The following is a 27,273-nucleotide window of genomic DNA, read 5'->3' on the forward strand; positions in this document are numbered from 1 at the left end:
TGCAGAACAGTAATTGCTGTCAAAGAAATTCACCTTAATTTTGAGACAAATGTACTAGACTGAAGACAAGAACATTAAGTTCTTACTTAATTTCAGAGGTACTAAGAGAGGAGTATGTCAGATTTGGGGCTGGTCTCAAAGTATCAGAATCTTAAATCATGTTTAAGTTTACACACAAAGCAAGAAAAACCCCACCACCTGATGGCTGGAATCTAAAAAAAAAAAAAAAATTCTAACCTTCACTTGATTTTTCTGGGAAAGGAAAAAAAAGGACTGTTTACATTAAACACCACATTCCCATTCATCAAAGTGGCTACCCTTCTCTTCCCAGGAACTCTGGCAAACTTTCCCCCACCCTTCTTCCGCACATGACTAATAAGGACACTAGATTATTATCTCATTTACAGATGAAGTCCACACTTCTGTTCACATCAATTCTTGGTGGCATGCCTTTCCCTGCTCCCTCTTTAGTTCACAGCAGTACCAACAATCTCTTTCCACCCAAGGTGGCAAAAGGGAATCCAGTGCCACCCCATAATATATTTGTGTGTAGTGCAGAAGCACAGAAATGCTGGGCCATCTTTTTATGTCAAAAAGAATAAACACTTAAATTATAAATGTCTATCTTTTCTTAAGATGGGATATTAGTGTAACTATTCCTAGATGTGTCAAGATGTTCACAGCACCAGCTTGCAACAAGGTCTGGGAGAGGCATTTAAATCTGCAACCTTAAGAGCATATTCTCAAAAAGAAACTCTAGACACCTTTGTTAATCAAATAAAGAAAAAATTCCATTTTAACACGAGTGTTTAATTATGATTTGTATGTTAATTACTTTTACAAAATGTTGACTTTGTGAACATTCTTCCCTCAAGGTGTGTTCTACCTTTTTGCATTGTTGCATATTTTTATGTTATTATAAAAAAACCAAAGAGACCTTGTCTTGTTTCAGGTCTTAGTCTGGTGGTGCGCTCTGAATGCTTTTTTTTTTTGTAAATAACACCGTTTATCTGTTAAGATGGACAGCGAGTTCCTCCTTCTGAAATAAGCTTCACTGCCTACAGAAAGCTCCTTCCAGTCACTGTTTTTGATTGGGTCTCAAGATACTCCAGAAAAGCATCAGTGATACCATGTTTCACAACACTTCTTGCATTGTTTTAATTCCGAATGTATACAAATGAAGTCATTTTAATCCTATAAATAATTTATTTTTTAAAAAATTGTGCTGTTAACCCCTTTGCAGGGCAACGAGCTATGTGAAAAGTACAAAACTTTTTGTCAAATGTGATACTGAGAGTGCTTTTGACATAGTTCATTGGTTTATCATCTCAATTTATATATACTGCGCAACGGGCAAGGCTAGAATCCATGAACCAAGCTGCAAAGATCTCAAGCTAAGTAAGGCGGAGAGAGACTTGAGAAACAAGAGAAGGAAATACTTTCCTATCCAATGTATACTCTTCAGACTAAAGCACTCTTTCTATCAAGCCTTCTAAACTGTTAAATAAAGTGTTCCAAACAAGCATTTAAACTTCATTACACAGAAGAGCAACAAGAACAGTAGCCTGCCAGACAAAAAGGCAGGAGGGAAAAATATATATACTGAGTTCAATGGTTAGCCTGAATGTAGCACAGTTCTTCACAACCGATGAGGGGGGGTAATTTCAACACGGTGTCCAACAACGTTCTAACGACGTGCTTCATCTTGACTGGTTACTATGAAGCAAGGTGGTAAATGTTTGGCCCCAACTGGGCTTCAGAAATGGTTCTTTTTCATGACGAGCATGTCTGTCCAGCTATCAATCATGTTTGTTTGCACCAAATCCCAAGCCATTTAAAATACGACTAATTAAGTTAAACTGAAGTCGTCTGCTCCAAATTCGCCATCAACTATCCATGCTACTGCATTCCTCTGAGCAAAAAAACAAAAACATAAAGAGAAAAAAAAAAAAATCACACCTTGAAGATCTTCGAAATAGTTAATATCTCTATTATATGGTCATTAATACAGTGTATTTACATAAGCTTTACTGAACATGCAGTAGTCAATGGATCTCATACTGTAACTAAATGCTATGCTAAAAATTATTTTAGATATCATTATTCAGATTAATTCGGAGATTAATTTTAGCACATTAGGTGTTGGTACACAAAAAGCATCTCTTCCAAAAAGAAGTAACACACATTTGCATTCAGGTTCCAGGGGTGTGTGCTAATGACAAAGCTGTGTGGCATCCATTTAAGATTCTTAGGTTGTTAGGTATTATTCCAGGCACTGCACCTCTTGGGGGAGCACTGCTGTGAGAAATGCAGCTTCTATTGTTTTGATTTTTCTGGCATTTACTAGGACATTTTCCAGAGGAACTAAGAAAGAGTGAGTAAGCGGCTAATTTGAGAAAATTAAAAAAAAAATCATGAGTAAAACCAACTTGAGGATAGGCCCTGAGTCCTTATGGGTGCATTCAAGGTGTTACAAACAGGAGCTTGGCCAGGCTGGTCCAACTAGTCCAATACCAGGAGCATATGCGTTAGAAAATACAGGAGCAGAGAGAGGAGGTAATTCTTCCTCCTAATATGCTTCCAACATTCAGCCATTTTCACCTAAGGGACATTCTGAACTAGAGGTGTTTACTTATCTACTAGAACTCAATGGATTTCTCTTTTATTACTTTGTCCAGGTTCCCCTTGAACTGGCGTCCGTGAGGCCCTGTGGCAATGGGATACACTGGATTTCATTTTAATGTCTATTGTAAATTTTTACCACAAGGTTGAATGTGCAATGACAGAACTGCAGAACAACCCCCCAGTGGTCATCTCATTAACAATTTCTGGGGGAGGTAAGAAGGGTTGAGAACAAGTGTGCATTTTGGCTGAGAAAAAAAAAAGTTGCATTGTTAAACAAATGTCTCTCTCCTGGACACAGATGATTGCTGATGGTTACGAAAGAATCACTTGGGTACAGATTTTATGGTGGGAAATTTCACTCTCTCCAGACTTTTTGTAAGCGTTATATCACCATTATTCAATTTGCAGTGTGGTCAGAATGCATTATTTAAATTTTAGGAACATTGCATGTTATTAAGCCTCAAGCATGGGAGGCAAGATTTTCAAGAAGTCTACATAAATAAATTAATATAATCCTGAGGTCTTAGTGACACCACAGTTTTCTACAGGGCCATGTCAGAAATTTGACTATAATTTGAAATTTAAATGTTTCCTTTTTATTCTACAAACATAAGTAACTTAGATAAAATCAACAGCAATACATAAAAACCAGTAATTTATTTTTTAGTAAAAGTAATGATTCTAACCCAAGAGTTAGAAGCATTTTTCTATCCTACTTATAGTAAAGAAAAACCACCAAACCAGGTGCCTTTGATGTAAGCTTTTAGTAATTACAGGACATACACCCCTCCCCCACCAGTTTTTACCTTCAATATCCTGGTTGTCTACGAAAGGTGCTGGTCCCCATATTCTAACAGTGCCATCATCAGAGGCGCTGGCCATCATGGATGGAATCTGCGGGTTCCAGCTCACACAATTAACAGTACGCGTGTGCCCCGTCAGCTCCGCAATTGGCAGTTCACTACGCTTGTGCCAAATATATACTTTGTGATCTAAATAAAATATGCATTTTAAAAAAGACATAGTGAGAAACATTGTTCTGCACAGACTAATTTGTCATATCAAATAGCACTTCCACACAAGCTCTCAGCAACTAAAAAACCCATTAATGTTGTAAAAACCATGTCTAAAACCCATGCCTGTTGAATGTGCAATAGCACTAATAGAATTTTTCTTCCAAAAGGGATCAAAAGAATATGGGTAAAGCTCTTCCACTAAGAGGCATATTCCCTTTTAAGACTTGCGAGTCTACTCTGCTCGGTATTTGACGAAAAACATTTGACTACAATGCAAATAAGCCAATATATGGCTAAAGAGAGAAACCAAGCTACTCTTAAAGATATGAAGCTGCAGTCTTATTCAAAAGGAAGTCTTGTAGATTTTTTTTCCCTAAACAAATGTATTTACAGATTACTACATGCGTTACAAAGTCTTGAGTACTAAGGCAGAATATTTACAACCACCACCTGTTGACAAGTGCCAGATAAGATCACAGCTCTATAGTTTTTGAAATACATCTTGATACTAAAGGCTGAAAACATTCCAGTGAAAGTGCAAACAGAGCAAATGAGGGAGAGCAACAAAGCTTAATGTCGTAAATTGTGAGCTATTACTGTCTTTGACAACAACTAATTTCTGCATGGCAAAGATATGAATTTGTACATACTAAAGTAGATGCAACAAACAACCCTACAGATCTTATTTTGTGATAGGAAGCTTTTAATTGCTTCTAGCAACATACTAGAAATAGAATAGTGAACTAGTCAAACACTCCGCTGCAATTCTTAGAGAAGTGTTACTGCTTTATAACCAACTGTATTCAAGAATAAGTGACTAAAGGTGTTTTGGGTTTTTTTTTTTCCCCCCTAACTGCTAGCAGCCTTTAACAAGCCTGTGGGATGACCTCTCTAGGAACATCTTTGGAATATGCTAAACAGTATTACTAGTATTACACAAAAACCTAATATTTAGGTGTAACATATCAAATGAAAAAGTATTTTAATCTACTTAAAATGTTTTAATGTATATGTCATTCTAGAGGCTTAGCAAACAAACCAACGCTCCTCTATTCCTCCTCCCAACCCCTCTAAAAAACAAACTTGCTTTCTGACCTACCTGCTAGAATAGCATCATGGAACCATGTGAAGACTCAGTTGTCTTCTGCTGACTCAGCTCATTTCAGTACAACACCTTTATATATACTTGTATTGATGCAAGCGTTGTGGCTGTGTTTACATTCCACTTAGGATTTCAAGAGACTACAAATCCACGCTATTCATCAAACAACAAAATTCACTCTCTGCTTAAACACTGGACAGGCAAACCTCTGCTGTCCGGGAGAATCAAGGCCTAAACACAAACCGGTATTTTGGTGCTTGTCAGAGGGCCTGTATTTTGTTTTGGAAAAAACAAGTTAGCTAGATTAAGGCAGGAGCCAATTTCCCTCTCAGAAAGAGACCTCCATTTTCTTCCTACTAATGCAAATATTAGAAAAAAGCCAGCCTAGCTGACAACATGCCTTAAGTGACAAGGTAACCAAACTATTACTTGAAAAAAAAAAAGGCAACAATGTGATCTGTTATTTTTGTTTTGTTTGCTTGTTTTTCCTAAAACACACAGACTTTCTCAGTAGCCACATTTGCAACAAATCAGTGCAAAGAAGCAACAGTTTCAGCCAGTCCAAATCTCAGAGTGCCATCAGTTTCAACTACTGCTCAGTAGTTTTCAGACAATGAAGATAACAAATAATAAATAGGAGCGGGAAAAAAAGGACAAGTGCTCTGTAGTATCTACACCTACACAAATCCTGAATTTTGAGTACTCAGGTCTCAGACCAAGAACCCTGTTCAACCATGAAGAGAGGTTCACACTGGACTGAAGGAGGTGCTATCTGTCAGTCATTATATTCCACTGGGCTGGTCAGAGGTTGAAGTTTGATTTTAGACATATTAAGTATTTTCCAGAAAAGGACAGTAGTAAATGTCCTGCGTCCCAGCCAAAACCAGGACACAACCTTACTCCCTAGCAGCTGTGAGTTACATAGTACTAACAGTGATTGCTTACATATTCCAAGTGTAACTCTTCGCCCTCCATAGGCTTGATTCTTAAGTGACCTCCACTGGAGGCGACAGCACTACATCAGCAACAGAACCAAACCAGTTCAAGATATAAACCATTAACTAACTTCTGTTCTTGCCAGAGTTGAATAAAAACATACCACAAAGCCTTTGATCACCAAGAAACCCTACCAGACTATGTCAACAACTGCTTAATTTGAGACTACACTGTCCGTAATTAAGATAATGACTATTGAAATTAAAATAACCTCACCACACCTATAACGTCAGACAAATGAAGCTGTTACTCCCCAGAAGTGTTTTTGATTCAAACCAGAAGCCTAAGTATCACACCACAAAAAGCCTCAAGAACACCCCACCCACTTCTAATTAAAACTGTGCAGATGCTTTTGCTTTAGAGGAGCAACACAAAAGTCATTAATGCTTTCTACTGCTACCATCCTCTCAAAAGATTCCTTCTGCTAGCACACAATTATTTCTCGAAGTAAGCCACAATCTCACTGCTCCTCAAACTTATTTAATGAGCCAGTTGCTTGCTTTTATAGATGACAGTTGCTAATGATATTATAAAAGTAAGGTAAAGGAAGGATACAGTGTTCCAGTTTTCTGCACAAGGGGAATGATGTTACCTTCGCTGCCACTCGCAATGAAATCTTCATTATGACCTCCAAAACATGAGTGAATTGTATAAAATCCTTGTGTAACACCTTGATACTTTCTCACTAAAACTCTATCTTGTAAGTCCCATAAGTGAACTCCCTGGGAATAAGAAGTATAAAGGATGTTATTTTATCATTACACATTATTCTCTGCATTCTTCTGAAACATTAAAAAAAAAATCAAACATGATGAATGTACACTACTTCAGCCAACTTCAGTAGTTACTAGATCAAGAGAGTAAAGATATACCAAATTACTAGATTCAACCTTCTAGTCTGTGATATCTTCCATTTTGAAGGTTCCTATTCTTACTCACAAGGTTACAAAAGTAGAAATAAACAAAATCTAATTCTCACACCCTCAAACACGTTAACCTGCCAAATTCTTGCTGTACCTGGCTTCTCAATGCAATAGCCAGATACTAACGTTTAATAGTACATATTTCATAGAATGAAACTCTTGACAATAAATGTCACCAAAAAAATAAACCAGTCTTAAGAATAAGACTGCCTCCTTGTCAGAGAATGCCATTCCATATTTATGAGTATTAAGGCCTTCATATTACATAAAATACAATTGGTTAATATAAAACATTCCAATTTGCATCGGAATATTTAAAAACAAGTAGAAGTTGCAAGCACATTTATTTGCATTTCCATTTATCATCATCAACTCACCTGAGTTGCTACATTTAACAAAGCTAAACGGCCATTTTTTGAAATAGTAAATGACATAATAGGGTGATCTTCTTGTACTCTGAAATGATAAGACACAGCGTGAAGAGTACACTTAAACCATGAGGCAACACCAAGACAAAAGGCATGTCCTGTCTTTGTAATATTATCAGGAAAAGACAGTTCCAAACTTGAAATTAGGTACGTCTCTATGTCAGTACAAGCCAGCTCTGCAACAGTTTGCTTACGCTTATGACAAATCCCAAGACCAAAAGGAACTTCAGATCTCAAATCCAACTCCTAACTTCTAGGCAGGCTCTACTAAAATATGCCAGGAATTGAGAAGTGAAGGAAACTCCTGATGACAGAAATGTCAACATCCACAAGAAACCTACTCCAGTGCTTAAGTTATTTCTATTACTTGATCTAATGCTTCTTGCCACAACTGGAACTCACTAATTCCTGTCCCATGTTGCTCGCCTCTCCTTTTAATACTGAGAGCATTTTAACAACTTATTTCCCATCCTGCCCTACAAATGCTTCCTCAATCTTCTGATACCAAGAACCCACAATTCAAAACCAAAGAAAAAGGTAGTTACATGTTCCTGTCTGTAAGATCCTCAAAGTTATAACCCCGAATTCGCTGGTGTGTGTCCGATGCTAGAACAGTTTTCCCATCACTCAAGCACCAAAGGCATTGTACTCTCACCCCTTCCCAGGAGTCAAGGAGATTACCATCTAAATCCTGATCAGAAGGAAAAGAAAAAAAAAAAAAAAAAAAAGAGACAAACTGTTAGTTTCAGATTTCTGAGGAGGTGTTGCACAAGTATTTTTTTCACCTTCTGTTCAGACAGTTGCTACAGAAAGCAATCTTACCCTGTAAAAGAGAGGACTTAATGAATTAGGACTTGGTTTTCTTAACCGAGGGCTTCTGTAGGTATCTGTCCTGGAGAGCTGAGAATCCCTTTCTTCGCTTATTTTCTTGTGTGTGATATGTGCAATCTACGTCACATCATGGAGCCCACCTTTGCAGTAAGTGAGGTTTGCATATTGCACTATTACTCTGGGCACCAATTCAGATGACAAATAATTAAGAGTATGGGTGAGACTGTGAACCACCATCCAAAATCAACACTAGGCAAGTAACGAGGGTTTCGTACTTCTGTTTACACTAACCAAAGACAGCATGCAAAAACTAGGAAAGATATAGTCAAAAAAATCAGTGGGATAAACATTTGTGGATGAAGGCACTATGTTTTATCAGTGTATTTTGTAGAGCAGCTAAGAAGAAAAATTCCCAGCCCATAAACTGTCCTTTAGGAGAAGAATCCCTCTACAAAAGATGCGTGAACCCTTTAAACTGCTACGCTACATAAAAACAGAAGTACTGCTGAAATACTAGCATTAAAGTATTACTTATTTTAATTACAAAGGATCAGAAGCTTTCGTGTAAGTGCACATAACAGAAAAAACACATGAACCTCAGATCTGACTGTGACAAAGCTTCCATTTCTTGCCTTTTTTCCCCTCTCCCAATGGGACAGATGCAGAGAACTTACACACTGATAGAACTGTCCACGCTGACCTCCTGTTACAAAACGCTTCCCATCAGGATTCCAGGCCACGCTTGTTAAACTGTCTTCATGAGATTGGCTCATCTTTGTCCTCAGCTCCCCAGTCTGGAAAATAAACAAAGGCAGCAGGGCCTTATACCAGAGTGCTTTCCCAAAAGGGGATCAATAATTTTATCTGCCACGAAATAATGCACTTCCAAACACTATACAACATGTTTATCAAAAAGCAACACAAACCTATGAATAATGCAATAAAAAGGCAGAACTACTTCAGCATCTCCAGTGACCCTGGACTCGACTTGGGATAATTTCTTTTGTCCCTCAAATCAGGAAAGATAGACTAGTCAGTGTGTCACAAAACTGGAAGATTATGAGTAAAGAGAGGAAAAGTTGGAAGAGCACGAAAGAGATGAGCAACCTGAAATGAAAACAAACATACATGGAAAGCGAGGAGACAGGAGAAGACCAAAAGAAAACGGAGATGACAGTACACATTTTAGTAAAAAGCCGGAGTATCAGAGTATTTAGAACATTTTCCTCCCCGAGCTCGAGCTCTCCATGCCAAAGCTTAGCTTTCATCCCTAGCTTGTAATATTACTATTTCACACAGCAAAGAGCCAGTAAATGGCTTACGATTGTCAAAACAGTAAGAGCTTCTCTCTGTTCTCTTGTGCCAGCTCTAGTGCTCTTCACTGAGCCAACTTAATCAACTAAACAGAAAAAAAAGTATTTCAAGGATGAAAAAGAGAAACATTTTTGTTTTAGGAAACTGAATTAGTTCAGGGTCCAAGACAGCAAAAGAAAGACTATATAACCCACAACTGAGGCAGGGGAAGCTTTTATATCAACTCAAGTGCCCATTAAAAAAAAAAACCTACAGCAGAAAAAGGTTTTCAAACTCATGAAGGAAATGGATAAATAACCTAGTGTCTGACTGAAAGACAAAGTTCTGAAATCACAAATTTAAGCCTCTGTGGACCCTCCACTAACATCACTGGGAAGGTTACATACAGTAAAAATAGCTTGTATCTTTCACTTCTGCTACTCATCAAAATCTTCAATAAGCAATTGCTCCTCTTAGATGATAATTCTGCTCCCTGTTTCTCTTGGTTAATTTACTCTGTTCATCTCTTCAGTAGCTCTAGAAGGTCCTATGGATTTGTGTCATCCGTTCTCAGAAATTATCAGTAACCAGATACACTAGAAATGCTGCACAGTCCTGGGCACTTCGACTTGAACTCTAATTTCAGTTCAGTACAAACTGAGTACAGATTTTGTAGGCTGCCATAGCTTGTTTTTAAAGTAGGGGGAAAAAAAAGATCACACTCTTCTTTACACAATCACGCCTTTGTAGCGGTGACTTCCTTCACGCTTAATGTATTTGAATATTGAAACAAAAGTGTCAGGCTGACCACAAAGTTTTATTTTTTACTCTTAGTCATGACTTACTTGTACATTCCAGAGCCAAAGCTCAGAACAATCATCTGGGCCACAGGCAACAAGATAGTTGTCATCTGGACTCCAAGCAATATAAGAGACACCATATGCGTGACCTTCTAATGTCTTAAGGAGTTTTAGCTGGTGAGTATCCTGCAAAAAGAGAGATTCTGTTCAGACAATGCAAATGAACTCCAACTACATTTCACAGATACAGTGTGTCCAAGTACAGCATGGCAAGTTTGCTTCTTTCTGCAACTTTGCATCTACATTTTACAAGACATACAAATAGATTCTTACTGGAAAAGCAGTTGCTAGTTTATGGAGTAGGACCATAAAATGAAAGCTTCTAAATTTCAACATGCAAAAAAAGAACCCTTCAGGTAATTTTATTCTAATCTTCTGTGATTCTGAACGTGGAACTCACAAAATACCATTGCATAGAGTTGTATGTTACATTAAACTCGTTTTAGTATAGAAGATTTCTGTACCGTCACGTCTCTCTACATCTACTGGAATACAAAAGTACTATTATCCATACTTTACAGGATTAAGTTACTTTCTTAAAAGCAGCCTGTTATGGTTAAACAGAGAACCAAAATCTTCATGCATGCTGAGAAGGTAAAACCTCCAAGTGCCAATGTTTTTATAAACTTGAGTGCATCTTGTGTGCTGCTCAAGAAAGTTGTTTTACAGAAAGATATTTTTAAAAGCTTCCTGGAGAGGTGTTCTTATTTCAGAAATGCTGCCTACAGCAAGCTGTTGCATCTTTTCTGCCAGATTTAGTGAATGAAGCACACTTTGCTCATGTAGAGTATCTTTTATCACCTTTATGCTACAACTGTTCTACTGCTGCCTTGTCAGAGGAACTTGACTTTCAAGCAGCTTATCAAAATAAATAGTGTCGCTAGATACTGTGAAACAACGACACAACGGCTTCCGAAATACAGAACCCTGCTTCTATGCAGTATTAGCACTGACTCTTGACAACAACATGCATATACAGAAAGTAGAAGGGAGCTCGTTAAACTGTTGACAATAATTTTTGTGAAGCCTCTTAGAAAAGGGCAAGTGGATTTTCCTCCCCCCTGCCTTTTTTTATTTTCCCCCCTCCTCCTCTGCATGGGGGATATTTATAGCTCCTACTTCTCTTCAAGGAGTGACTCATTTGAAAATCTAGCTTGATTTCTCAAAGTTGTCTCTTCTCTTTGTTTTAGTATTAATTGGCAAAGCACCTCTTGATTCTGAAGAGAAAAAACATGGTCAGAGGAAGAGTGACATGAAGGACTGTTTCCTGGGATCAGCTGTGAGGGATGTGGTGACTCTCAGCCAGCCTGCAGCTTTGATGGTTCTGCTAGCTAGAAAAGCCAAACTCCTCAAAAGTAAGTGGGCTCAGAATAATCTTCAAATCAGAGAAAGAAGGACAAATGAATGGACCCCCTCAAAGCCCCTTTTGCATTCTAATCATTATTCCTGGTCTGCATTAGACACCACTGCATCTGTAGCTAAACTGATCTGCAAGGAAACTGAGTCATGTCTGACATCACCTCATATCCTGGAGCTTGCCTGCAACTGGTATTTTTTTTTTTTTTTAACATCAGAATTAAAGTAATATAAAGTTCTGTATCACACTTGAGACCCATGAGGGGCAAGATACATAGGATATTCCTCTTCTAATGCTAGGACTTTGTGGCTGTTACTATCTCTCATTCTGTTCCTGTACTTCTCTCCAAATACAGCAAAACTGCTACACCATGTTTTGCTCTAGAACAGCAGTCAATGGTATTTCAGGAAAATGTCCCCAAATTTAGTCAATCTGCTTCCCACCCACCACCCAAAGAAATCTCAGCACTTCTGTCCCTTACAGATAGCTTCCCAGATTTCTGTTATGTAGAAGAAACAACTATTCAGGTACCAACTTAAGTCTGTAGCAGTTGAGCTCCTTGGCTGAAAAGCCAAAAACCTGTCAACAGTTTTTAGAAAGAGCAGAAAAAAAGGTTTCCGTAAAGAACAAGGTAAAGAGGAGCTCTAGCAAAGCAGATGCATGCCAGACAAGGCGATGCACATACCATGCCTGTTCTTTGTGCTCTAAAGATTCTGTCACACTTGGTAACGGTCAAATAATGCATTCTACACCCAAACCTAGTTCACTCAATACATTATTTAATTGCTGCCAAGTCTGCATAAGAACTTTGAAATTATTAAATTAAAGTGAAAACAGAAGCAGAGGATAAGATAGCTTAGAAATGTAGCTGGGTCTTAGAAAGAAAGAAATTATGGTATGAAATTAAGACGACACAGATGCAGTGTCATTACACTTCAAGAGAGGCGGTGAAGGAGAAATGAAGGATTCTCACATGAAGTGTGCGTGGTAAAAGAAATACTGTTCATTTAAAAGTGTTCTCCCATCACTTGGCCAGACAGTTTCCCTGTAGTTTATATATACAGATTATAATAATTCTAAATACCTAAAGCCTTGAAAACTCGATTAAACATATGGTTCAAAGGACACTGTCAACTGGTACATGAAACGTGAGAAGCATGCTCTGGCAAACATGAAAATGAACCATTTGAGTTATGTGGCCTAACATCTAGGCATCCACCTCCTTGAAAGAGTTTCCATTTTTGATGAACCAGATATTAGCTATTAATTCACTATAAAATGTGATAATTGAAGATGTTGAGTATTAAAATCCATCAATATAAAAGGAAGACATGCCTCTACAACCCAGTGACCCGTCAAAAACATTTGATCCTTAATTTACTTACAATTACTCAGTTTGTAAAAAGAATATAACTAATTTCCTAATTAAATAACAGAAATTAGGTTATGCTGCTATGCATCTCTTGGGCCAGAGCACACCAACTCCAGTAACAAACAAGCCACAGCATTTCTGTGCCTGAAAAATCCATAGCACTTGCTATTAGGTCAGGGGCTTAATATAACAACTATGCACATGGAACAGGGTTTTAAGTTCTCCCATCCTCTTAGTAGAAAAAAGGACTCAAATTATATGGCTTTCAGTTCTCAAATCCTACTGAAAGCCAGCACAGAACTGCAAAAACCTTTCCTCTTCCACTTAGCATACTGGTTTGCAGTTGTGTAGTTAAAAAACCTGTAACAACCTTACCTCTGATAGTGTTTTACAAGCATGAACAACTTCAAATATTGTGTGCACAAGTTCATTCAGTTTTCAATTGTTATGAAATACAGAAGTGATATGAAAGTATGTCCATGTAAGTCAATTAAAAGAGTCTCAGATTCACCGCTCAATCTTTTATGTACATAAGAATAGATACAGGTAGGAAAGAAATCTTGTTGCTGTAGGATACTTCATATAAGAGAAACAGGGCCACATATTAGCATCAAAACCTAAAACCACAGTGTGTAAGAAAATGGATGAGTATACTTCCATGTGTCAGTGGATTCTGACAGATGTTTAAATCTTCATCTCAAGCCATGGTAAATCTTACAACAGCAACTAGCATGAAGTGATATACTGATACAGCTTCAGTTTAGCACATATCATTTTATTACTTGTAATTAAAGTAATAAAAGGTGAAATGGATAGAGTATTTAAATCCAAGTGTACTAGTAGCAACAAGGGGTTAGCCACATACATAGACCAGAAGCACTCTTAGTAAGAGTGATTTAGAAAAAAGTTTGTCACTGCCATCCTCCTTCCACTCTCACCCAATGCTTCTCAAGCCCTTCAAGCCCCTGGAGGGCATCAGCAGGCTCTACCCCCTGATACTGGTTAGGGGCACACAGAGTTCCTGTCCCAAAACAGCCAACACAACAGTTCAAGCCTTACACTTGATATATCAGGTCTTCAAGTGTCCTCCTTCACTAACTTACACTAACCGTGATCTTCAGTCTTTCACATCCCAGAGAAATATCCCAGTTGGCAGGCTACAGTACATGCCAGCCTGTCCTACAAAAAATCAAACCATCCTAGCAAGAGAAAGCAGAGAGGGGAGAGAAAGACAAGTCATACAAATTTTAAAAACATTGCACACTTACTGGATCAATCTGCCATATAATAACAGTTGTGTCCTTAGATCCTGTTGCTAGTTTAGTGCCGTCATTGGAGAATTTACAGAACCACACTTCATTACAGTGCTCCGTTAGTATCTGCTGTGTATAGCATGGGAACTGTTTCCTGGGAAAAGAGAGATGTATTCGCAGATTAATAAGAAAGCCATAGGAGTTCAGATTTTTTTTGTTTAAGTCAAGCTAGTAAAAACTAAAACAAAAAAAATTTACTTAAATGCAAGACCAAACAACTTAGAAAATTCCTCTATTAACAGCTGCTTCAAATAAGTACAGAATGAAGTGTCTTATCTGGTAAAAAGCTCACACCACCAAAGGATCATAACTAATCATAAGAATGTAGAATTATTCTTACACCACTCACGTAATTTGCTATGCTTTCACATAACTTGGAATAAAACTGACCTAATTAGTGTAACAGCTTATCACTATACACTTCTATGATGTACAGAAAAGACTGCAGTCCAAACCTCTTCAAGCCTTATGTGCAATGTTTCATTTACATGTGAGGTTTTTATAAGTATCTAACTCACTTAGCTATATCTTGACAAATCTTTAGAAGTGATTCTTACATAAAAGTTGAGTAAGAGAATAATATTTTTTTCTTTTTTTCTTAAATTTGATCTTGCAATAGGTTAGATGTTTCTTTGCCTTCATTTTGTGCCATTTTTACTTTCTTTGCAGAGTACCACATACAACATCTAAACATAACTAACATGATACCATTATGAGCTTTCAACTTGAACTGTTTTCCCTCAAAAAAATCTACGTTATTTTGTAAAATGCTAAGTGTTTATAATATAGTATTTTGTTTGATAAACTACAGAAGGAGCCAAACTTTCCTCTAGAGCTAATATTTAATATTCTAGTTATACACTTAGGAAAAGCTAACAGTCAAAATATTAAGTTAGGTAAGAACTGGAGACAAGTTTTATTTTATTTACAGCTTGCCTGCTGTACAAACATTTGAGAGCCAAGATAAAATAAATGTAGACTTTTACAGCAGACGACTGCTTTTGTAAGTAATACCACAGTAACTACAAGTTCATTGTTCAGATGCACTAAAAGGCAGTCTCTAACCACAGACATTTTTTCCTTGAACTGCAGGGATCCTGAAATGGTTTAGCCTTATGTTGAGTTTTTATGGTGCCCAGCACAACAGGGCAACACAACTCTAATGGGACACAGCAGTACTAATGTAACGACGACAATCTCCATGAATGTACAGTTGTACTTATCACTGGAGATAAACTGGCCTAAAAAACCCAACCTTACTTTCTTTAAAATTGTGTTTAAAAGTACAGTTTGGTGGCAGCCAGGCTGATAGACACCTGAAAAACTATTTCTTACCAGAAGCTAGAAAAAGTTCTGCTTCATACAGTGTCTATACTCTCTCAGTCCATTTTCTTTTACTAGAAGATGCTTCTTAGTCCATGCTTGAAGCCTATCGAGCAGCACTGAACAACTATGCATCCCTTATTTCCTGTCTTGTAGTAGAGGAGGATAAACAAACATACATATACATATCTCTAGCTAGGTTCCTTGAATACATCTACTTGTTTATAGAGAACCACAAGTCTGTTCTGCTCCTGCTTAATTGCCACTCAAACAACACTAAGCCCAAGGTAAAAAGTGCCACCCATGAAAGAACATTTTGTTTTCCTTGAAGTCGAGAGGGAAGTAGGCAAGCCGTTACACAGATACTTGCACCTACAGGAAGAGCTTTTCATTATTATTTAGCCATACTGTGGTAAGTTAATGTTTTTCTTCAGAGCAGCAATTTGCTCTAGAAGGCAAAAGAGCACTTTGTACGAGTTACAGATGAAGACAAGGGGCACACTGTTTCTCAGGAAAGCCTTTTCAGCATATTTCATTTTAAAATACTCTATAGAACAATAGCTCTTGTATTTTAAAGCTTAAGAAAAGCAGCCAAGGTTTTGGCAGACATGAAAAGCAAGCAATATAATGCTGGATTACACAATTTGCATAGTAAGGTGGCCTTTAGGATCCCAAAAAGGGTAACAGGCACAGTTGATACAGCTGCTGCAGACACATCCCAATATGGAATTATGATATTCACAATCCAGTCAGATCAGAGCACTCCCACAAAAAGTTCTTTTCACTTAACTAATGAAACACACAATCCAGCAAGTTTGACATCACAAATAGCAAAGCATACATTAAATAACCCTTCTGCAGAAGGAAATAGCAGCAGTCTCAAAACAAGAAACCAAAACCAGTTGTCTAACAGTTTCTGGTTTTTGTAATTAGATACTATTGTAGCTCAAGGTTTTTCCTTTTTCGAAATGTTTCATTACAAATTGTTCTGTTCAGCACAATACACTCGAATCATGCTGTTCACATACTGAAATAAAGTTTCTAATAAAGCTATCTGCTGTTGTAGTTACAGAAGTTCAAAATTCTAAATGAAACACAAAACAGCTACTTTTTTTTTATCCCCTGTACACACAATGGAAGATTTATTCCTCAACTTCCACAACAGTTTTTTCAGAAATGCTACATCAAGCTATCTAGAAAGCAGCAGCATTCAGCTCTCATTTGGGCTTCACTGTTTGTAAACTCAGACAAAAGTTTATTTACATGAAAGCAAGACAAAAGAATTCCAGGGGGGAAAACAACGCCAAACAAAACACCCAATTATGCTGAAGGCTCTCAAAAGAAAAAATGACCACCTCCAAGAGCATCAGTTCTCTATTATCAAAATCTCAGGCACAATAAAATGAAATCCTTCACCTTCACTCACAGCAGCTTCTCCCTCTATCTCCCACTCTTATGAAATGATTAAGCTTTAGTCAAACATTTTACCTATTAGTGTAATTCAAGCATGCTTGATCAAAATATTGCCACAAGTCCAAAACAGATTAGTTCCAACTAAAAAAGGGAAAGCTATCAGTGTTCTACCATTTAAGTAGTACAGAACTTAAATTGTCTAAGCTATTAAACTACTGTTACTTCTGTCAGTTGAATCAAAATTTGGCTTCCACTGTCTTTAACTCACCTCATTATGCCCAAGCATGGCAGCATGTACAGCGCACCACATACTGATCTCAGACCCCTGCAACAGGTAGGTACAATAGGTTGAGTTGAGGACAGAATGGAAGCCTTTATTTTGAAGTGGGTTTTTTTTTTGGCATTAAAGTAGTCATGAGTATGTGTGTATACATACCAAATATGCAAGCTTAATAAGTACCACACTGGGCGGGGGGGGGGGGGGGGGACAAAAACACAAAAACAAAAAGGGGGGGAGAACAACCCAAAAAACAACCTACGGCCAAGCTTTTACATCAGCAAATAGATTCAGATGGGTGGAATTCAAGTCCAGATTTCTTGCATGTACCTTCATATTCAGCTCTCGCTAGTCTGACTTCAGCAAATTATGCTCTTTACAGTTGGCTTGAAGGTCTTTGGGATTAGATAACTACATTAAACCCCCTACAGAACATCCAATGTTATTTATGGACTTGTGGAAAGACCAAAATTAAAACACTTTCTTTTAGCCTGACTGCAAGATTCACTTCTGAAGTACAGAAGCCACAATTCCACTATTCTATCATTTCCAGTAGCTCTTAAATTGGGAGCAGTCAAGTGTCTGTACACATATGAAACTGCTGCAATGTGATGCAGCAAAACTGCAAGCTAGATAATATTCTAAAAAAAGTCACTTAAATACATGAAGTGCCAAGGATATTAATTTTAAAACCTTAAGATGGCTAGAGTGAAGTACTACGGAAGTCTGTATCTTTAAAAACAGATTCCAAGTAACCCAAGAACTTAAGTCAGAGCAGGTGAGTTCATAAAGTTTCTATAAGCAAGTTTATCAGTACTTAACTTCCTCAGATGAGCTAAGCTTAACATGAAAAAAATTCCCCTGTAAGCCCAAGCATTGGCCTGTCACAAGAACAAACATGTAAGAATATTGTATACAGCCCTTATTTCTAGGTGTCTTAGCTCTCGTTCCCTTATTACACCATGCACAGCAATTTTCCCCCAAAAGCTACAGAGTTTTAAGGTCCTTAGCTGAGTTTTGCTGGGTAAGGAAAAACCACTCAAGTCAGCCATTTGTTACAAATGTCTTCCTGCTTCATGTCTACTAGAGTACAGCACTTTGAAGATTCAGAAGCAGCACTGGTTTTGTTAAAAAAAGTTATCCAGAAGGTCTTAAGAGCTAACACATAGGTGTAAGAGACGTTCAATTCTTACTACCTTACAAATCTGAGAAAAGTTATTTATATCATTCATATTATATATTATGTAAAACAGATGTCTATTGCACGCTCCTACTCTGTTTTAACCTTTGTGTTTAAAAGCACCTCACTGTCTACTATAAAAAGCTGAAGCTGAAAGTTGACTTCATACAGTATGCTTCAGTTTCTCTTCTGCATTCCACTAAGCTTGAAGACAGAGTCTGGATAAGTAATGTACTAGTGATTCTCCCATGAAAAAACACAACAATCATGTGCTGAAGAATAAACAGACTGGCTGTCCAAAATTACAGGAAACAACTGGCTAAGGATTAGCATAGTAATATATTCCATTCATACCCATTTGACTACATTTTTCAAGCTTTAGTCTGCCCCCATTACACCATATCCAGCTACCAAAGTCTCTTAGATACACCTCCCCCTCACTACTTGTTTAATACAACTGTCTTTTCCCAGTCAACTCCTGTCAAACCAGTTCAGAGTAGCGTTCATGCTCCTTTTAACACTAGGTACAATTAGATTACTTTAAAAGACAAAGAAAAAATATTGTTTCCCATCTTAAAAGTAGCAAGGGTTTCTTACCTACTACAAACATGGTCTATTAGCAGCGAGACAGAATCTAGATTACTATCTAGTTTGGTATTATGATATAGGCACCGGTCCCGTTGTAGTTCCACAGCCTGACGTAGCAGGTTCTGTAAACGCCTTGGAGGAAGCATCACTGACGGGGGTAGGTACGCTTTACAAGAGTTAAGGGGAAAAAAAAAAAATCAAAACCAAGTTACAAGAGCATGTATTGATTTCAGTGTTTTTGGAAAAGACCTTAGTAAACAAAGCTTAAAAGCTACAGGAAAAGAGTGCACACAGCTTGTCAAGTTTACAGTTACACATCTGGAATTACAAGCATGAACTTCTGGAAAGCAGAGCTGCATGCACAGTATTTGTAATTATAGCGTATGTTGTTCTGGCCAAGAAGCACCATTTACACAAGGTAACTCAAAACCTAGTATTTAACAAAACCTGTAAAATTATGAAACGTATCAGCTGTGTTCATTTAAGGAATTCTGTACTAACACTACCAAAATAAAGAATACCATAGGTTTTACAACTCTGATACACAGTATTATACCAGTCACAAGAAAGTAAGAGGAGAAACCATAATTCACAGTAAAGTCTGAGACCACTATAAACTTGCAACTAGTATCACTAGTGGTTATAGGCCACACTTACTTTCAACCTCTCCATATAGCTGGCATTTACAAAACACTCCCCACCCCAACTGCACATTTTATCACCAAGTTATACTATTACTGCATGCAGCAGAGCTAGGAAATAAGAGCTCGTATTACAAATAGTTTATCAGAGACAGCAAAAGGTTAGACAGAGAAGATCCAAGGGTAAAGGCACCTAAAGGCATCTCCGTTAACCAAGAAATACAAAAACAACGACTGGCAAATGTAGCTAAAGTCAGTTCCCTGGGGTACATCATTATGTAAGATGCACTGGATTTACAGAGGGGGAATAAATTTTAAACACTGTAGCATCTTACTCTGGAGTTTGTCCAAAAGTTTAGATCTGGAAGCTGTTCCTTTCCCTTCCCACTCTGCTTTTGCGCGTAAGTCTTCTGCGTGGCTACACATCAGATACCTGTTTAAAAAAAGCACAAACACACCAACAGACCAAGTCTTTCTGGAATAATTCTTTTCACTTTGAAACATGATATATACCATAACACTCCTAATGAACTTCAAAAACAGGTGACTTAAGCTTGAGACTGACAGGACAAAAGGCAGGGAACTATTCCACACAAACACACATCTTCAGAACAAATGTCTACAAATTGGCAACAGAAAAAGAAAACAAAACAAACAGATTTTAGGGATGGTAGAAACATCTTATTTTTATCTAAGAACAAACCAGAGTATATTTACCCACTTACTCAATTATAAGATAACAGACTAGTAATTCTCAAGATGAGATGACCATACACGTGTATGTATAAATTCAGGTTTAGTACTATAAGGGTAAATAATAATGATGGTATTTTCAAGCATCTGAAACAGAACACTGTCTACTGAATAGTCTTTACTCACCATTTTAGCATATCTCACTACAGCTTAGTAATCAATAGGATAATGGCTTTAATACAGTTTGAGTTTTTACAATGTCAGCTATCAACAGCTATGGAATTCCTTAGAAAATTCCACAGAAAGAGCTCTCAAAGCCTGAACACTTACCCACTGAGGACATGAATGCGTTCTGTATTATATTTCAGAGGCGTCAGTTCACAGCGGAGAACTTGAAGTGCCTCCAGGACCTTGCCATCCTCCAGGTATTCCAGGTACTTCTGCTGCAGCAGCAAAAACTTCATCCTCTGACATGACAGAAAGCAGCAGTCAGGGGAAAAAGGCTGACTGAAGTTTCAGAAAACGTTTGAGCCTAAACAGAACAGTAGAAACCATTCTACTATGCCCTTCAGAGATACAGCTATATGTAATGTTTCATTGCTCAATTTCTTTTTGCTGAGTTTTCAACAACATTGCAGCAATTAAGTTATCCATGAATATTCTCCCTGCTTTAATGGGATTCCAGTCATCTTTCTACCTCATTTCTCAGATTTCCCCTTCAACTTGTCTCATTTTCATACCCACTCCTTTTTCAGTCACCATTCTTCAAACCCTGAATTAGATAAGCTTCCCAATCCACATTCTATCACGAAAAGCACCCAACAGCAGCTAATCACATATTTAAGACTGCATGACAGCATAGAACACAACAGGTCAACTCAACAAGTTCTCATACTGCTTATATAGGAGCTGACGTGGATTGTTCACATAGCTGCATAACATTGACCAACAACAAATTGACACCGCCCCAGGTTTTGTTTTGTAGTTCCATGTTAAGTTGTTTTCTTTGGATGTTATATAATTTTTCAGGATTACAGAAAAAAAAATACAGTTTCCTATATTTAGGAACCATTTTACTTAGGAGCCACTGCTATTTCAGAATGTCCCTTTCATCTTGTACAGTTTTTCGTTATTTTCTTTAAAAAAAAAAGAATCAAGCCTGCTATTCTAACAACAAATGTCTATAGATAAAAAAGAAAAAATTAGGCATTTATTTACTATATTCAAAAATACAAAGTGCTAAAAGATTCTAATAATTTATTAGAAACACAGTTTGGGTGTTTCTGGATGAAACCAACTATTCTGTGTTTGCACATCTTCAGGGAGAAAAGACATTTCTGGACCGCAAGAGTCACCAGACTGAAGACCAAAATATACATTCTTAGACATATCAGTGAGAAACAGAATGAAGATTAAGTGTAGTAAATTACATTCGCTTTGCTAATGAATACACCACCAGTTCAATCACTGGTTTCTTTTGCTTTGTCAGACATCAGGCACCTCACTATTTTCATGCTCATATTTGGTCAATGTTTACTTAGTTTCAAACACACTGCTAGCCTCCCTAAGTAGAGGGATATTTGCAAAGTTCAAGATGCTCCTGCCCTATTTAAGCTTACTCATAAGCTTATGGCTTACTACATGTAAAATCCAAAGTTAAAACAAAGTAGTTTTAGCTTCCAGAGACGTTTAGTTCTTCAAAAGAATAAAAGTTTCCACATACAGTGTTATTAACTTACCACACAGCTTTGTGAAGCATGAAACATTACAGAGCACAGGTGATTTATGTTCAAACATGTCTGTAGTACTCTATTGTCCTGTATGTGACAGGCAAACCCATAATACATTCTCTATCCAGTTCTCTAGTTTATTTGGATTTGGAATTGTTAGAGCATCACTGTACAGTTTTTCCAGGTGAGAAAACATTTCTTGGTGTTCTGACATGTAGACAACCGAAAGAAAGATACCTCAATTATTTACAGCCCGAATGGTGGTTCCATGCAGTAGGCCAGCAGATCTCACACAGCTTATACACCAGCAGGAGGAGGGCTAAGAGCTTCCTCTCTCAGCTATGCACCTGCTCACAAGGATGCATGGAGGTGCTCAGGTGGTAGTCACATACGATATTTCACTCCTCTTGGTCACATCATGCTGGTGATCACCATCAGATAAAAAAGTCTGATATTTCCAGTTTCTTATAAAAACTATACTCCCTTCAACTCTTCTTCATCCATTTACTGCATATAATACTTACTAAATTTATACTATCTTTCCCCTAAATGGGATAACTGCATCTATATCTAATTACTTTTTCCCTCCCTACTTTTAGGACACAGCATGCTAATTTCATTTCTTTAGGGGAAAAAGTAAAAAGGGCAGAAAAGTCTAAAACCCAATTTTTGTAAGGCCAGTCCCAATAATTGCATGGAAGCATTACAGGAACACTACGATGCAGAATGCTGTTGCCAAGTTATGCAAAGGGGTATAACTTCAGTTTTGGGTTAGAAAGTATGATTTCAAAAAAAAAAGTCATCAGTGCCAGGTGTGACTTTGGCATATTAGGAATATAAAAGCCTGCAGAACCACACAGTACTGTGCACTTCACGCAGGAGCCTACTGTTAACATAATGGAGAATTAGAAAAAAAGATAAGCAGTTTTAAATTGTAACTTATCTACAGCAAATGGCAGGGAGTAAAGTGTTGATAGGGAAATTAAATTGATTTTCTAAGCTATTTTGATAACTGCTCCAAAACTTGCCCTACAGCATACTCAAACAATGGCAAGAATTGCCTACTTAAGGCAAAAGTCACATTCCAGTGACATCGTATTTCAAGCCTTTTTTTTTTTTTCATACCAGGACACTCACAGCCTCCTGACACTTATTTTTGTGCAACTATCGACTTTGCTGACAAACAGATTCTACTGAACAACCGCATTTTGTCTTAAGTTTTCTCTCAACTACTTACATGCCCTACTAATAGTACTGCTAACTACTTCCAATACCACCTTGTCATGGTAGACAAGACAATTTTCAGTACATCATCTCTTCTAGGGCCCAAACAACCTCTTCTGGAATGCAAGAGAACTGTTTGTAATATTGGTAACTGTAAAGTAAAAGCACAAACCCCAACATTTAAGCAGAATGAGTATAGAACTAATCTGACACAATGCATCCACAAGAACAGCTTACTCACTTCTCCGTATTCTTTAGCTGCCATCCAAAGAAGGGAAATAAAAATTATCATATTCCAAATTACACCATGTACAACGTAATAGAAGTCCCTGGGATTTGTTGTTATCATCTCAGTGTTTGCAATGGAGACTCAACATCATTACACTCTTTACTGTTGAACAATTTAAATCCAGACACCACCATCGCTTGGCTTACAGCAAAGATTCTTCACTCTGCAGGCCCTATAAAGAGCCCAACGCCACAGTTTCAGCACCAGCAGTCTGGCTGGTTTTGTTCAGTTATTACTACTTCACCCTTTCTTGTCTTTCAACCCTAAAGAGAGGATGAGCATAAAGTGCATTACTTTGTTGTTTGTAGAAGCCATTATTTAAGTGTAAGTTGAACATCTGATCACCCTAAGACAAAACTAGGACAGAGTTAATAGATTTACTGGGGGTTTGTTTGTTTTAATGTATGTACTATTAGTATTTCGCTTTCTTCAAACTACAGCCTTTGATTACTAATGTGAATGTTTAGTTCTTTACTCTCTCATTGACCTAATCGTTATTAGGAAAGCCCCTTGCAAAATATTAAATTCTAGGAAGTTTTGCATGCACCATGATTCACCAGCACTAAGTAACCAAAAGGTGAAAGCCTCAGCAACACAACTGTGAAAATAATGGGACAAGCACCCCACCACAGTCAAGAAATTGGGCCATTCTGATCACTGGTTGCAGTAGCAAATTGTCCGAAGTTTAAAGCATGAAATGCACAATAACCTATTAGGATTAGATTTTGGTGTTATTTTTGACCTGCATATCTTAACAAGCTCCACAACAGTTTTACTACTGTACTAAGAGTTCAAAATAAATAAGGAAACACCCCTGAAACAACTCTTCTTTGAGACGAAGGAGGTAACCAAAAGACATGCTGAAATTATCAGCTGATGTTTCAAGACAAACCCAATGCAGCAGCTATCTGCTTGTAGCCTGCAGAACCAACACCCCAATTTTCCTTACTTTGTAGACTTTATTACTTTGATAGTCTTGTAAAACACTGATAAAAGCACTTAAAAGCCACACAAAACTTAAGTGCAAGATTTGATACGTAAACGGCAGAAAATATACTAGCATACAGAATTCAATAAGGCTTCAACCATACCAAATCCTGTCACTTAAAGAGTAATTCATTCCAATAGGGAACTGCCCCTAAAGCTGGCACCAAGAGGGACACCAGACAGGCAGGTGGAACACTTTGCTCAAACAACAGGATATAAATCACTTCTTTGGTTGTATTGCCTGCTGCAGGCTGTATAACTCCAGAACTGGGGGAAAGCCCCATTTAAGTGAAGAAAAAGACAAGAATTTGAAAAGTATATTCTGGATTACTATAGAGGAATAACCTCCAGATTTCTTCCTAGGTTCAGTTAGTTCCCCAAGACAGATGCCACAACATGCTTGAGTAGCCCTAAATAAGCAAAAATCTCAGGCTGGCTTAAAGCTGATATTTTCTAAGAGTTACTCAAGAAAAGATAACATGCTTGAATCAACTATAAAGTTTTCCTACATTTTGTCTCAAGACAGCTGTATCTTATATGCTGGAAAACTAAACATGACTAATCACACACTATATAGCACTCAGCTGTGTTGACACAAATAGAAATAGCTGTCGTCCTTCCCCCCTCCCCAACATATCAACACACAGCATCAAAGGTTTACAAATTGAGATCAGCCATTTCACATTTAGTATTTCCAACTGCAGAACTTAGAGCACTTTGCAGAAATTAAGAAATTAAAACATGAGTAGAATTTCCAAAATACATACATATCCCCTTCACTGACCAGACATTTCAAAAGCAGCTATATATCCTGGTTCTTTTTTCCAGGTCACATTAACTATAAAGAAAAAAAAAAAAAAGAAAACAAACCCAAACCAAACAACAAACCAAAACACAACAAAACCACCAATCAAAACCAAACCCCACCACCAAATACACACACACACCCTATTTTGTTAAATGCTCTGTGTCATCTAAACTCTTAGGCACCCATTCTTCTTGCACACACACATTTTTGAAACATCTAGTCATAAGTATGAGTCACAAGTCAGGAAACCTCAAATCTAATTTTCTCTTTTTAAAGAGTTACCTGCAGCAGCATCTTGTTTGGACTTTCCTTAATCAAGACATTTATCTTCACTACCTCTGAATTTGTTGCACTCAGGATTACCTACAGAGCATAAAGCATCCCTCCTTACCTGTAGTGATCTTTCACTAGCTTTCTGGGTGCTGACTATACTAATACCCACCCATAATCTCAACCATGTACAAAAAAAGCCAGGCAGTGAAGGAGGTGGAGCCAGTGCACACACGAAGGAGCATATACAAGCTCAACTTATCCTTACAAATAACTATTGTCTTGCTAACACACACACATAGGACATTTAATACTGTGATCCGTCTTAAATTATAGGAAGTTCATATAAAGGAGAACACCTTTAAAAACAAAAGCTAAAGTTCAGTCTAAGCCAAGTATTTTTATTGTACCAAGCTTTATTCAAGCAGTTAGACATCAACATTAAAGAAGAGCACGCTTTCAGAACTCTCCAAAACAATGGAAGGAAAATGTCCCCTTTTTCCTCAGATTAAGTTCTCCAAAAAGTAAAACGTTGATACTCAGGTAAACCTCTTGACTCCCAGACATGTAAAGCACTTTAATACTAGAGAAACTTCATAACTTCAGAAGTTAGAAATATGAGAAAATTTGCTTCAAACGACCATTCATATTTACATACAGTGGTTTCACACTTTCAGTCTCCATAACTATTGAAAACTGCATGCAATATTCTAAACTATTTGAATGGTAAATCTTACATTTATCAAGTCTTTCAAAAAAGAGAAAGTGAACTAGTAGTCTAATTAATAGTTGCTAAGCTTTGATGAAATTAACAGAACAGAATGTAAACTTCTCCCAAGTACCCTCCGATGTTTTGCTAAACATCTGTTTTTCCTACTTCACTTCCTGTTCTCTTTCTGTCCCTCCCCCACCAGACAGGAAATTGTCTTGACAACAAATGAATCAGCTAGAAGTAGAGTTAAGCAGCCATCAGCTGATTCTTCATTGTTTACAGTCACAGACACTTCAAAAAGCCTTGTTACTCTTTTCTTCCTAAGTGACAGTAGTTGTTCTAAGTTCATTTCACTAAAATAAACATTTAAACAAAACAGAACAAGCCATTTGAAGAGCTAAGTAAGAAACACTTTCCTCAAACAGAAATCACAACAACACATATTGCAATTGTCAAGCCACGGGATGTACAAACCTCTATTTCTAGGTCCATCTTTAGAAAAAAAAAAAAAAAAGCCAGCAGAAGAGAAAATGCTCTAAATAAAATCCTGAACAGCAATACAAATACATTTGCCTTTAGAAGCCATCTGGAAAAGCAACAGCATTGTTCACGGTCTATAGCAGCCTCTATATTCTTGTAATGTGCTATTACAATGCCAACTCCACATTAGCATTACTGTATTTCGTTTATAAACTTCCCTGCCTTAAAGAAAACCAAACTCCCATAAACACAGAGATTGTGCGAAGTATTTCAAGTTTGAAATTGGTATTCGACATAAGCAGTTTCTACAGAAACTGACCTATTTTAGGAATGTTACAGGATTTATATTTTATCAGTTAAGTACATTCAACAAAGTTTAAACATTCAGCACACCAAATATTAGCCTCAATACTTTTGGGCTTCCTATCTCACATTCTAAAAAAAGAACAAAAATGTTCAGATTAGTATGACATTTGCAATAGCATGCAAGCCACTTAAACAAAAAAGAAAACAAGAACTATGGACAACCAACTTCATAGGGA

General features: G+C 37.4%; 1 protein-coding gene across 1 annotated transcript in view; it reads right to left on the reverse strand.

Moving 5' to 3' along the window:
* Window positions 1-789: 789 nt before the first annotated feature.
* Window positions 790-27,273, reverse strand: part of WDR26 (WD repeat domain 26) — a 26,835-nt gene continuing 351 nt past the window's right edge. The window contains exons 3-13 of the mRNA XM_010084531.1: window positions 20,562-20,698; window positions 19,874-19,971; window positions 18,907-19,063; window positions 14,072-14,210; window positions 10,060-10,200; window positions 8,596-8,715; window positions 7,636-7,781; window positions 7,040-7,118; window positions 6,332-6,461; window positions 3,432-3,617; window positions 790-1,912 (exon numbers count right to left, since the gene is read on the reverse strand). Coding sequence (XP_010082833.1) covers window positions 1,887-1,912; window positions 3,432-3,617; window positions 6,332-6,461; window positions 7,040-7,118; window positions 7,636-7,781; window positions 8,596-8,715; window positions 10,060-10,200; window positions 14,072-14,210; window positions 18,907-19,063; window positions 19,874-19,971; window positions 20,562-20,698 — 1,359 coding nt within the window. The 3' untranslated portion in view covers window positions 790-1,886. The remainder of the gene's footprint in view (window positions 1,913-3,431; window positions 3,618-6,331; window positions 6,462-7,039; window positions 7,119-7,635; window positions 7,782-8,595; window positions 8,716-10,059; window positions 10,201-14,071; window positions 14,211-18,906; window positions 19,064-19,873; window positions 19,972-20,561; window positions 20,699-27,273) is intronic.

The sequence above is a fragment of the Pterocles gutturalis genome, unplaced genomic scaffold, assembly GCF_000699245.1.
Source record: "Pterocles gutturalis isolate BGI_N339 unplaced genomic scaffold, ASM69924v1 scaffold775, whole genome shotgun sequence".
NCBI lineage: Eukaryota > Metazoa > Chordata > Aves > Pterocliformes > Pteroclidae > Pterocles > Pterocles gutturalis.